We start from the raw sequence: 13,171 nt of genomic DNA, 5'->3' as shown, positions 1-13,171 counted from the left end.
TTTCAGAACCTAAAAGCTTATTTTGACCAATAGGCTTCATTTAGAATTTTAAAGGCATAAATCTAAAATAATGAGTATTTGAATAGTTGAATATTGTTGTTTTTAAAATGCTTCACTTTTTTTTTTTTAACCTGTTGAAAACTTTCAAGTTTAGGCAACTATGTCTATAACTGGTTTTGATGTAATTAAGATTTAAGTCTTGAAGTTGTTCCCTATAACTCTGCATGGAATTGAGTATTTCTACAAGTGTCTTCTTGATTATTATATCCATTTACACACAAAAAAATTCCTGAAATTACCTGCTCCACACTCCTTATCAGAGAGAATAATTTGGGTAACAGAATTTTTTGTCATTGAGGAAACTGTAAAAGATATGGCTGTTTAAGAGGCCAGAACTATCAGATACACAGTATTGATTTGGATCTCCATATAGACATGGGGATATTATTGAAACATGAGGACGTCTCAAAATCTTCTCCCAAGGAAAACAAGCATTATGCTCACTAATGACTCCACAGGAGTTCTAAAGGCTGCTTCAGATTCACGCTAATAATTTCTTTCCATTTTGATAGAAAATAGGCTTCTGACCTAGAACCATAACAATGGAAGAAGAGCTAAAAAAGAGGAAGATTGGTGATTAAAAACCATTTATGCCTAGTGTTCCACTATTGGAACACTAAGCATATGGGAGTAATTTGTATCTTACTGGTCAAGGTCATCGCCAAGTTCTAACTGTAAAAATTTAAAAAATTGCAACCTCAGGCATAAACGGGTACAAAAAAAAAAAGGCAGAAAAGACTAGTCTTGCTTTCTAATCTAAAGGGACCTGGAATTCTTTGGACTTGGTAAATATAGATTCTGGCTTTTTATTCTTTCAGATGACAAATGTGTCCTAGGGGTTGATCTTACTCCTCTATAAACTCTGATCTCTCCTTTGTGCCCTTTGCCTCTCTTATTCTTTCCTCTTCCGGCAATAACACTGATGGGAAGGTGAGGTGCGTAGTGTGCTATACTCGCTCGAGGAAGGCAGAACTTCCCACCTGCAATTGTAATGACTTGTTACCCTTCCACGTGGTCAGCAATGTTTAGGAATGAAAAAGCTGTTCAGGAAGCATGGAGCATTCCCCCTACTAAATGCCAAAGTAACCAGGAATCCACTGTAAATAGGCAGTTTCCAAGGATGAAATTCTTCGAGAACCAGAAAGTCTGGATAAGAAGAGAACTTCTAGTAGCAAGCAAGCAGGGATATCTGTTTTTGTCTCTGTCTCTCTCTCTGCATGTGTGTGCGTGTGTGTGTGTGTGTGTGTGTGTGTGTCTACTGTGCATTCTCCAGGCCATTCCTCAAGAGCCAGCGACTCATTCCTCCAACTACTGGGAATACTGGCTGCTAGCTGCTGAAACTCACAGCTGATCCCTCTCTGGGAATTACCGTCCACCAATGGGAGCTGCCTCACTCCAAGATTACTTAATCCCTCCCCAAAACAAAGGCCAGGACTCCTTGCCTGGATATGAGATCACTCCAAAGGCCATGCCAGCCCCAGAGCACTCACAGGTGCAGCCTCTCCCTCTGCCCAATTTTGCCTTTCTTGCTCCCTCAAGAATGGACAGCCTGCTCTTGAATCTCTGGAATGATCTCCCAAGATCACAAAGCAAGTACGCAGAAGGGCTGGAATTCAAATCCAAATCTGTTTGACTCTTAGCCCTAGGTTTCTATCCACTTTATCAAGCCCTTGACTTTGACTTACAAAATACACATCCTCACATTTTAGCAAGACATACAAAGTCCCTTCTTAATGACCATCCTTTCTAATTTCACATCCCATCACCCACTCCCATACAATCCCTGGTCCAATCATATGAAACTCTTTCCTTTCCTGGAACATGCTCATGTTCTCCTTTCCTGGAATAGCTCTTTGTCCTTCCATTTGATGAATGCCTCCTTCTCCTACAAGTCTCACTTCAAGTGTTCCCCTAGCTGTGAAGAATTTCCTCATCCCCTAGGTAGAGTTAAGATCTCCAGCCTTCCAGTTCCGTTTAGCATGGTAACTGTTAATTACTGTAATGAGCTCCTTGCAGGCAGGGACATGTCTTTTAGCTCTGCTCCCCTAGCCAGGCATTTTAAAGATGCTTTGTTGAATGGATTAATAAATGAACTCAGTAGAGGTACTGGTCCTAGAGGCCCTGTCTCAATAAGAAGCATTATATAGTGCCATACAAATTTGGATAAATTGTGACCTCCTTGAGCACCAGGACTAGTTTTTCTTCATCTTTGCAGCCTTTTCAACACCTGTCATCGTAGTCTCCTGCCCATAAGAGATGCTCAGAAAAACCTGCTGAACCAAATGAGGTCTCTGCATAAAGAGCTCATGTACAAGAAAATTATTTCACTTTCACGGCTCTCTCTAAATTACTTTTTAAAAACTCTACTATTTAAGACGCATAGGATATTTCTCTATCTGTTCTTAAATTATATGCTCCTTAGTTTCAATTTTCAAAGTTTCTCCTTCGTTTGAAATTTTTTTTTTTCTATTTAATGGAGCATAAGGTGACTTAGAGCTTGCTAAATTCCCTTTCTAGGTCAGAAATCAAATCTAATGTGGATACATCAAACATGACTAAGAAATTTTCCAGCTGGCCTGCTTAACACTATGTCTTTGTTTTAAGGAGACTCTTTGAAACATAAATATTAATCTACAGGGTGGTTTTTCTCCCCGCTACTTTCTGAAACTAATAATTACTTACTGAATAGAGGTACAGGTATAGGTACAGGCATTAACATTCCTAATACAAAGCTGAGGGGGTGGGGAAAACTCTCATCTTACAAGCATAAAAAATGAACGCTAGTTGTACTGGGCAAGTAGCTGCACTCTCTACACAGGAAACAGTCCCATTTTATTATTTGTGCTCAGCAAAAATGTCTACACAACAAAAAAACTGCTGAGAGTTGGCTGAGATTAGTAACAATGATAAGAAAACTTCGCCGGCCGCGGTGGCTCAAGCCTGTAATCCCAGCACTTTGGGAGGCCGAGACGGGCGGATCACGAGGTCAGCAGATCGAGACCATCCTGGCTAACACAGTGAAACCCCGTCTCTATTAAGAAATACAAAAAACTAGCCGGGCGAGGTGGCGGGCGCCTGTAGTCCCAGCTACTCGGGAGGCTGAGGCCGGAGAATGGCATAAACCCGGGAGGCGGAGCTTGCAGTGAGCTGAGATCCGGCCACTGCACTCCAGCCTGGGTGACAGAGCGAGACTCCGTCTCAAAAAAAATAAAGAAAACTTCAAAGCCCAGTTCTTGTTTTTTAATGGACTTGGGAAGGAGGAAGCTTGCTGGTGTGTAAGGGATGGAGTTTTCTGTGCCCTGTGAAATTTTCTTCATGTCGCTCTCTCACAGCCTCTGCTGCTGGTCTGGTGAGACTAAGAAAGACTGTGCTAGCATCTTCTCAAGAGAGTAGCACATGTAATAATCTTGTTCTTTACAAGTTTCTCACCATGTGTGAGCCCCAAACAAAGAATTCAAGGCATTTACCCTCTGGCCTGATTTTTCATGAGTACAGGTAGTCCGTTCCTGGGCAGAGGTGCAATTTGCAGGAACATCTTATTTCAAAATTTTTGCTCACATTGTTTAGCTCGTAGATTCACTGACTTACAACTCTATACGTATGCCCTATACCTAACTTTTTATTCTGTATTTTTAAAAGATTAATTCATCCAATTTAACTCTTTTTTTTTTTTTTTTTGAGTTGGAGTCTCACTCTGCCACCCAGGCTGGAGTGCAGTGGTGCGATCTCAGTTCACTGCAACCTCCACCTCCCGGGTTCAAGCGATTCTCCTGCCTCAGCCTCCCAAGTAGCTGGGACTACAGGCATGCGCTACCAAGCCCAGCTAATTTTTGTGTTTTTAGTAGAGATGGGGTTTCATTATGTTGGCCAGGATGGTCTCAATCTCTTGACCTCGTGATCCACCCACCTCGGCCTCCCAAAATGCTGTGACTACAGGCATGAGCCACCGCGCCCAGCCTGATTTTTAATTCTTTATTCCATGTCTTTAAAACATCCATTCATCTAATTTTTAACCGTTTATTCTGTGTCTCTAAAGGATTCATTCACCTAATTTTTCAGACACCGTTCTCAGTCCTGGTTATAGGCAAGGCAATTACCGGAAAGCACACTATGGCAGGATTTATGGAGTGTACCTTTTTAAACATCCTGGTAGAATCCTCACTTATCTGCATGAACCGCATAATCACATTGTTCAGATAGATGTCACTCAAGGTTGCATGGTCTTTGCTTTCTCTCCTTACTTGGTTCAGGAGCAAATACCAGCAGTTCACTGGAGACAACAGGTTCTGGTCTTTCCTAAGAAGTGAAGAAACACAGAATTACCATCCATTTCAAAGCTGTCCCAATCAGATGAGTGAAGTCACCAAGGCAAACTAAGGAGCCACAACAGATGGATACTGTCGCTGTGCTTCCTGCTCTGAGCATTTCTCAGAACGGGATACTTATCAGCCAGCAGAACAGCCTTCCAGCCTGTGGACGGCACAGAGCCAGCAATTGTCCAGGTTTGGAAGGAAAAACCTGGACCAAGAACACTGGTGAAAACCTATATTCCTGACAAGGACCATGGGACCCTAACATACACAGTGCTTAGGCAGGCCCTCAGCTTTACACACTCCATTGAATAAAGTGATTTACGTTTACATAAAAATGTATTGACTACTGTCTCAGACAGACTGTGGTTTTGCCACGGCATACAAAGTCTGCTTTGAATGTTCAGTCTGTTGCTGGAAAAGAAATTTGGCTAGTTATGCGTTGCATGGAACATAAATTCGAGGGTTATTTATTAATCCCCTGATACATAACCTCCAGTCTCCCAAAAACTGTTCCTGGGAATCAGAACTTTATTGCATTGTCTCAAGGCTCATGAAGAGAACCATGAAGTTTGCTGGCTTATGACTTGTCACATGTCCTGTTGAAACCCATTAAACTGTTTCAGATTCATAACTGCTCCTTGTTTTATTCTATAAAATAAAGCTAAAAGTTAATATAAACAGCAAAAGAAAACTGTTTAAAAATCTTAAAGAGTAACTCAACAAAAACAGTGAGCAACTGCGACGATACGGCTTAAGAAAAAGTACTTTTTAAAAAATGTTTGCGGCCGGGCGTGGTGGCTCACACCTGTAATCCTAACACTTTGGGAGGCCGAGGTGGGCGGACTGCCTAAGATTGGGAGTTCGAGACCAGCCTGGGCAACATGGCGAAACCCTGTCTCTACTAAAAATACAAAAATTAGCTGGGCGTGGTAGTGGGCACATGTAATCCCAGCTACTTGGGAGGCTGAAGCACAAGAATTGCTTGAACCTAGAAGTTGTAAGTTGCAGTGAGCCAAGATTGTGCCACTGCACTTCAGCCTGGGAGACACAGCAAAAGTCTGTCTCAAAAACAAAAAAAAAAAGAAAAGAAATTTTTTTGTTTATTTTTTCTTTAAAAAGTAACTGTAAAATGGCAAAATGGCAGAGAATCCTTATGCTAACACAGGAACAAAAGCACCCTTTAATCAGACATGTTATTCTCCTATTATTTATGATCATTTGTGACTCTGAATGTTAATTAAGTTAGGAAAGAAATGATGAAGTTGGGTCTTTCTGCCATGGCGTCTCTCAGATCCAGGATTTATTTATTTATTTATTTATTTATTGAGACGGAGTCTTGCTCCGTCGCGTAGGCTGGAGTACAGTGGCCGGATCTCAGCTCACTGCAAGCTCCGCCTCCCGGGTTTACGCCATTCTCCTGCCTCAGCCTCCCGAGTAGCTGGGACTACAGGCGCCCGCCACCTCGCCCGGCTAGTTTTTTGTATTTTTTAGTAGAGACGGGGTTTCACCGGGTTAGCCAGGATGGTCTCGATCTGCTGACCTCGTGATCCGCCCGTCTCGGCCTCCCAAAGTGCTGGGATTACAGGCTTGAGCCACCGCGCCCGGCCAGATTCAGGATTTAATATTGCCTTAAGTCAGTGCCCTCTCCAGAAGAAAATGAAAGCAGACAATGGAAGCAGGAATGCACACAGGGGAAGAAGGCCTGATTTAGGCTCCTAGCACTTGGCACCTGTGAGGGTAGCCTCCCATTCTCCCCACTGGCACACTGAAGAATTATGCCCTCTACCCTGCCATCTCCCTTTTTTCTTAACACCATCAGGCAAAGAGCAGTGGTTCTATAGCAGGTAATTGGAACTTTTCTATTGAGAGTTTCTATCTATCCAGCCCCATATAATAAGGTAAATGGTACCTTATTTCTATTAATCTTCATGTAGATCTTCTCTGCTGAAGTAACCCACACATACTTTCAGAACATTTCATGCTTCAGCGTATCCTCAGGGCCTTGCCCCATAGTAAGCATTAAATAAGTGTTATTTCACTCATTGCATAAACAATTATTATTGCCTTAGTAATAATAGCAGTAGCAGTAATATTGAAAACAATAACAGCTATCATTTACTGAGCACTTACTGTGAAAAGTAATACCCACATCAAGATCATGGCCTCCTGAGCTGCACTGTCTAGGTTCACCTGCAGGACTACCCCTTACTAGCTATGAGATCTTGGGCAAATGATCTTAACTGCTCTGTGCCTCAGTCACTTTGTAGAATGGGTAAAATAACAGTGCTTATAAGATTGTTCATGAGAATCACTGGAGTTAATATTATTTTAAAATGCTTATAATAATGCCGTGTATATATAGTAAGTGCTATATAAAGTCAGCTATTTTATCCAGAGGCTGGTATAGACTTTACAGATATCAACTCTACTTAATCCTTATTACTACCATTTGAGGCAGAGATTCTTTGTGTATCTTCTTTTTATTTATTTTTATTTTTTTAGATGGAGTTTCACTCTTGTTGCCTAGGCTGGACTGCAATGGCGTGATCTCGACTCACTGTAACCTTTTCCTCCTGGGTTCAAGCGATTCTCCTGGCTCAGCCTCCCAAGTAGCTGGGATTACAGGTGCCTGCCACCATGCCTGGCTAATTTTTGTATTTTTAGTAGAGACAGGGTTTCACCATGTTGGTCAGGCTGGTCTTGAACTACTGACCTCAGGTTATCCACCTACCTCAGCCTCCCAAAGTGCTGGGATTACAAATGTGAGCCACCACACCTGGCCCTTTGTATCTTTTCTATCAGTGAAAGAATGGAAGCTTAGCAAGGCATACTGATTTGATAAAGACTAAAGCTAGTGTCTGAGAGAGTCTTTTTTGAGTCCAGGGAAGCTGAACCAAGCCTTGGTCTTTCCACTATGCAGTGGCATCTTTAGGCCAAAGATTGTTCTACACAATAAGTGTCCCAAAACTGAGTAATAGAATATAGCTTAAATGATTGGTAATGATATCATGCTAAAGATGTAACATTTGTTTGGTGAAAAGGAGAAGGAATATCAAGTGCATATCCTGGGTTGGTTATCAGTCGTATCAAAGACTTTATCACGTTTCTCACTTAAGGGTCATAAAACCTCATTTTACAAGTTAGGACACCAAGGCTCAGAGAGGTTAAGTAACTTAACCAGAGTCACAAAGTGGAGCCAATATTCAAACCCAAACCTGGCTGACTTTTTTTCCCAATCCTGTTTTATCCTTTTCACAGACATATTCATCTTATCTTCAGTCCCATATTCAATAATAAACTTACTCAAGTTAAAGAAAATTTCAAACTGCTTACCTTTTAAAGAAAACTACCAAATAAACCAGGAGAAACAAAAATGCGTCCATCTGCCATGGGGCCAGATAAGATACATGGACCCATCCGTACTTTCCCTTCACGGCCACCGATTACTAAATGCAAAACACAGAAGATACTCAAAAATATTCACTGAATGGGCTGTGCACGGTGGCTCACACCTGTCATCCTGGGACTTTGGGAGGCTGAGGCAGGCAGATCTCTTGAGGTCAGGAGTTCAAGACCAGCCTAGCCAACATGGCAAAACTCTGTCTCTAGTGAAAATACAAAAATTAGCCAGGCATGATGGTGGGCACCTATTGTAATCCCACTACTCGGGAGGATGAGGCAGAAGAATTGCTTGAACCTGGGAGGAGGAGGTTGCAGTGAGCCGAGATCGCACCACTGCACTCCAGCATGGGTGACAGAGCAAGAATCCATCTCAAAAAAAAAAAAAAAAATTACTGAATAGATGAATGGGCTGTCTTCTTAATTACAACTGCTTTTAAAAAGAAACAGTTAAGTTACTATAAATGTGAATACAGTACTGGCTCCAGCCTCTGCTTCCCAGCCCCACTCTCTGTTAAGTACATATAACATTTGTTCACCCTGGGATCATCATTAAGATTTATTTTTATGCTGGACCAACAGTAAAGGTTACAGTCGAAAGACTGTGTGCGTGGGGAGAGAGAGAGAGAGGAGAGAGAGAAAGGGAGAGAAAGAAAAAGGAGAAGAGAGAAAAGAGAGGAGAGAGAGAAATAGAGAGAGAGAGAGAGAAAGAAAGAGAGAGGTATTTCTTATCCAGAATAGTTTTGTGTTTGCTTCTGCACACGTATCCCAGGGATAGTTCCCATCCCATTTTTTTATGCAGGCTCCAAGGTCATGGAAAGGTGTAAAATGAATGGAACTGCAAAGCCAATGGTGAAAGAAAGGCATGCTTCTCCGCAGCCCCTTCCAAACAGGAGCCCAGGCTGAGCAGCCAGGTCTCCTTGTTGTGCCCCATGAAGGTGGGTAGAGGGTTTTCTGTTTAACCATTTCACTGAGATAGCAGCTCTTCTGGTTCTGGGATGCAATGCAATGGGGTTGGTGGGGAGGAAGCTCTTAGTTCCAAGTCTTTACTTGGCACAGACCTCCTCTTCTCTCCCCCTGTGAAATTAAAGGGTAGATACAACTGCCACTTAGGTTTTCAGTTCCCTCTTTTTTTGGCCCCTAGAAATTTATATTTAAAAGGATGTCCATTATATGTTAACCAACATTTCTGAGAGTTTTCAGATTTACATGTTTTTCAGATTATCTGGCCTGCTGTATTTACAGAAATGAAAGCCTGCACTGTCTTTTTTCTATCTCCTAAACAGGTCAACTTCTCTCTACCTGCAGTGTTCCTTCTCGTGCCCTCAGGAAAACGTCTGGATGGAAGGCCTGGCCAGGAAGATCCCCAGGCCCCCAGGACCTGCTCTGATTCACACCTGCAGCCATGTAGCTCACCGCCTCCCTACTCACTCCCACTGGACTACTTCTATTCTGCAAACCTGCTGTACATCCCTTAGCCGGGCGTGGTACATTCCCTGCCGGCCCCTTGCCCATGATGGTTCCCTTGCCTGGAATATCCTCCTCTTCTCTCCTTTATTGACCAACTAGTCCTTCAGGTCTTTGCTTAGATGCCACTTCTTTAAGGACCTTCCCTTTCCCACCTCCAATGCAGAACAGATATCAACTGGGTCTGTCCAGGGTCTCCCCGGCCTTCCCCTGTTGGAGCACTTGAATATTTCACTGGAGTTATCCGCTTACTTGTCTTTCTTTGTTCTGGGATTTTTTTTTTTTTTTTCTTTGACATGGAGTCTCACTCTGTTGCCCAGCCTGGAGTGCAGTGTTGCAATCTCAGCTCACTGCAACCTCTGCTGCCCGGGTTCAAGATATTCTCCTGCCTCAGCCTCCCGAGTGGCTGGCATTACAGATGCATGCCACTATGCCTGGCTAATTTTTGTATTTTTAGTACAGATGGGGTTTCACCATATTGGTCAGGCTGGTCTTGAACTCCTGACCTCAGGTGATCCACCTGCCTTGGCCTCCCAAAGTGCTGGGATTACAGGTATGAGCCACCCTGCCCAGCCCTGTCCCCAGGATTTAAATCATACGGTAAATTTCATTAGCAGAACATCTTATGTGTAATTTTTAAAGCAAATAAATTATAATTAAACTTACTTGATGCTCATTCATAGCATTTTCCTTAAAACTTTTGTTTTAAATCAGTGTCAATTACAATGACCATAAACATGATGGGCAGGAAGGGGGGCACTAAACTCAAGCAATTCTTACTGCTTATTTTCATATAAATTCACAATAGAAAATCTGAGGTCTTTGCTTGAACAAAAAGCTACTTTAAATCTATCCTACCTATAGCAGATATCAACTCCCAGGTTTCTATAATCAAGAATTTTACAAACAGATACCTTCTCTTCTGGCATATAAAGTTATCCATAAATATATATGTATTAGAAAGACAAAACTGTCAACAGATTACACTAGTTTGAAATGATAAACTGATGCCCATAAATTACAAATGTAGAGGGCTGCTTTGATTTATGAGAATATGCTCTATAACCACTACTCAGACAAAAATAGAAAAATCAAAAATCCACAAAGGTGGCAAAGGCAGGATGGATATCACCCTTGGAAAGGTGAATTAGATTCAAGTCTCTTACTTGTATTGTTGATGATCCTTAGTGCTTCTCGTTTTTGCCATGAACCTTTCTGCTAATTTCTCTAGATTCCGGGAATATTCCGTCTCAATTTCAGCTTTTTTTCGGAAGAAATCTTGTAGGTCCTGGAGAAGCTGAACTCGCATCTCCGTTTGCTGCTCCAGGCATTTTTGTTGTTCTACCAGTTGAGCTCGAATTTCTGAGGAGAGAAGAGAAGCCACTGGATGGTTACATGAAAATTAATGAGGTGTGCTGGTATGTGCAAGATATAAGTCACAAAATATATATATAATATATGTATATTTTAAATGTATTTATTTAGTTATTTTTGAGATAGGGGTCTCACTCTGTCACCCAGGCTGGAATGCAGTGGTGCAATCTCAGTTCACTGTAACCTCTGCGTCCCGGGTTCAAGCAATTCTCCTGCCTCAGCCTCCAGAATAGCTGAGACTATAGGCATGCATCACCAGGTAATCCACCCACCCTGGCCTCCCAAAGTGCTAGGATTACAGGCGTGAGTCACTGCGTCTGACCATGACTCCTAATTATTTATTTAGCTCTGTATTGGACCTTTGTTAGAATACTGTGTCCAGGTTGATTCTTTAAAAAAGTTATCTGCTGACCCTTTAAAAGGACAAGAGGAGCCTCAGGAAAGAACGTAATAGATTAGAATAAACATATGGGTTACATTTGTAATGCCACAAACACACAAAGAGCCATGAGGGGAAAGAATGAAAGCCTTTCAGATAACAATTCATAACATCTCTGGGTAGCTGAAAACACTGTAATTTTTTCAACAGCACTCTATCTCAGCTATCCCTTTTGAGTCTGAATGGCAAAGAAATAAGCATCATTTCTTCCAGGCTCTGAACCACTACACGTTTGCCATTTGGCACATACAGAGACTGACATCTGGTAATTTTTATTTAGTGCATAATTTCTAGTTTGTAAAACACATAGCTTCAGGGCTTATAGGGATGCTGTGCCTAAAAATAACTTCTTTCCGTAGCCAAATAATCCATTCATGACAATGTAGTCCTCAGATTCCAGTTTATTATTCTGTTCACAACAAAAAGGCCTCTTCAGCTGGCCTTCACCTTTTACACATTGTTCAAAATAATACCCTTATCGACGTATTTAGTCCTCAAAGAATCTTCTGATAATTTTAATACGTTAGAAACTTGAAGGGTGGTCATTTGGTGATTCAGGGAAATCTCAAAAGCAAAAATGTGGCATGCAAAAATATCTGTAAACGACTGTAACAAAGAAACATGTGTGTTTTGGAAAATGAGATACAGTAACTAATAACTACAGACTTGTTTTTGTTCTAAAGACCTAAGGCTAAGCTCCAAAGACAAGAACATCACGCTGGAAAACTTCTTCATTTCGTCTTTCCCAGTGTCAGTACATTTCCCGAAAAGTGAAGGCTGAATCTAATTCAGTGGAGTTAGTAGAAATCAATGTCCAAATAATGTCTCTTTAAATTTCTTGCTATTCCTCTTAGATACAGAAGGCCAGTACTGATTATAAATATATATATGTATATATATGTGTGTGTGTATAATATATATACACATAAACTTGACCATGTTTAATCGAGTTCATTAACAGCAAGTTAATAGCAAGTTCATGAATAAGGTGGTCAAGTTCTGAATGGGGAGTCAGGAAATGTGCTTAATTTAAAAATAACTAGTAATAACTCAATGTTTACTATTCTATGCCCTAATGAAGTAAGTTTTAGTAGTATTTTCCATTTTACAAAGAATAATTGAAGTTTAAGGAGTATAAATACTTTATCTAAGCATTTCGGCCAGTAACTGGTACCCCTGGAGACTTTTGACCCTAACCTGTCAGTCTGACTAATCAAACACTTCCTCCATCCTTCTATCCATCAAACCTTTTTTTGGGCACCTATACTGTGCCAGGCTTGTATCCTGGCAAAGAAGAAACAATAACTAATGAAACAAGATCTCTGCCCTCAATAAGGTCAGGCTCCAGGCAGTGCTGTCTCTGGGGAGTCCTGGGGGAAGACAGGGAAGAATTTCTCAAGTGTCCTTGCGTGGTCTCTCCACCTCTAGATTGCAGGATTTTATTATAACTTCACAGACATGTGCTGAACACCAGAGTTGAACACATTATTACACGCTTTTAACTAGTCAATCAAAGTAAGTGTTTTCCAATACAGTAGTATAATCAGCATGTTTGCCAAACTTTGTCTTTCAAGCTACAGAGTTCTTTTTGTTTCATGAAGAAAAAGAATATTTCAAGGGTGGGGGTGTTTCCCACCATTCAGGGATCCTAGTAAGTCTTTCAAGATGAATTAATTTTAGCACACCTAGCTGCACTAAGAGAAAGTAAATCAAACATCTTAGGCTGTCAACTAGTTTTCTGTTTTTTTGTTTTGTTTTGTTTTTTAGCTGCCTTAGTGCCAAGTAAGAAATAAAAGTACAAATCGCAAATCTCATCAGAAATACACAAAAATTATACAGGCTTTTTTCTTGGGTCTCATTTTTAAATATTCTCTTGCTTACTTCCATCAGGATTTAAGATCAACAACTAGGGAATCATGAGAATGACGGATTTAACAATTAAATCCTCATCCTCGTTTTACAAAAATTAACTGTTACTTTGTGTCATCTGTAATTTTCCAATCAAAACAAGACACTCAGCATTCTCCACAACAGGAAACATGTAAGAGACAGAATCTAGAGCATCACTGCGAAAAAATCAACTCCAAAAAATGGAAGATAATCCATTCAACTACCTCTT

General features: G+C 41.1%; 1 protein-coding gene across 5 annotated transcripts in view; it reads right to left on the bottom strand.

Annotated features, from left to right (window-relative positions):
• Positions 1-13,171, bottom strand: part of SRGAP1 (SLIT-ROBO Rho GTPase activating protein 1) — a 306,426-nt gene that overhangs the window by 149,375 nt on the left and 143,880 nt on the right. For all 5 annotated transcript variants that reach the window (XR_012420434.1, XM_065524524.2, XM_065524525.2 and 2 more), the window contains 2 exons: positions 10,406-10,601; positions 4,194-4,356 (listed from right to left, as the gene is read on the bottom strand). Coding sequence is in view for 4 of the 5 variants with exons in the window: in XM_065524524.2 (XP_065380596.1) it covers positions 4,194-4,356; positions 10,406-10,601 (359 nt within the window). In the remaining variant the exon portion in view is untranslated. The remainder of the gene's footprint in view (positions 1-4,193; positions 4,357-10,405; positions 10,602-13,171) is intronic.

Source organism: Macaca fascicularis, chromosome 11 (assembly GCF_037993035.2).
Source record: "Macaca fascicularis isolate 582-1 chromosome 11, T2T-MFA8v1.1".
NCBI lineage: Eukaryota > Metazoa > Chordata > Mammalia > Primates > Cercopithecidae > Macaca > Macaca fascicularis.
This window is presented reverse-complemented; position numbering and strand designations above follow the sequence as displayed.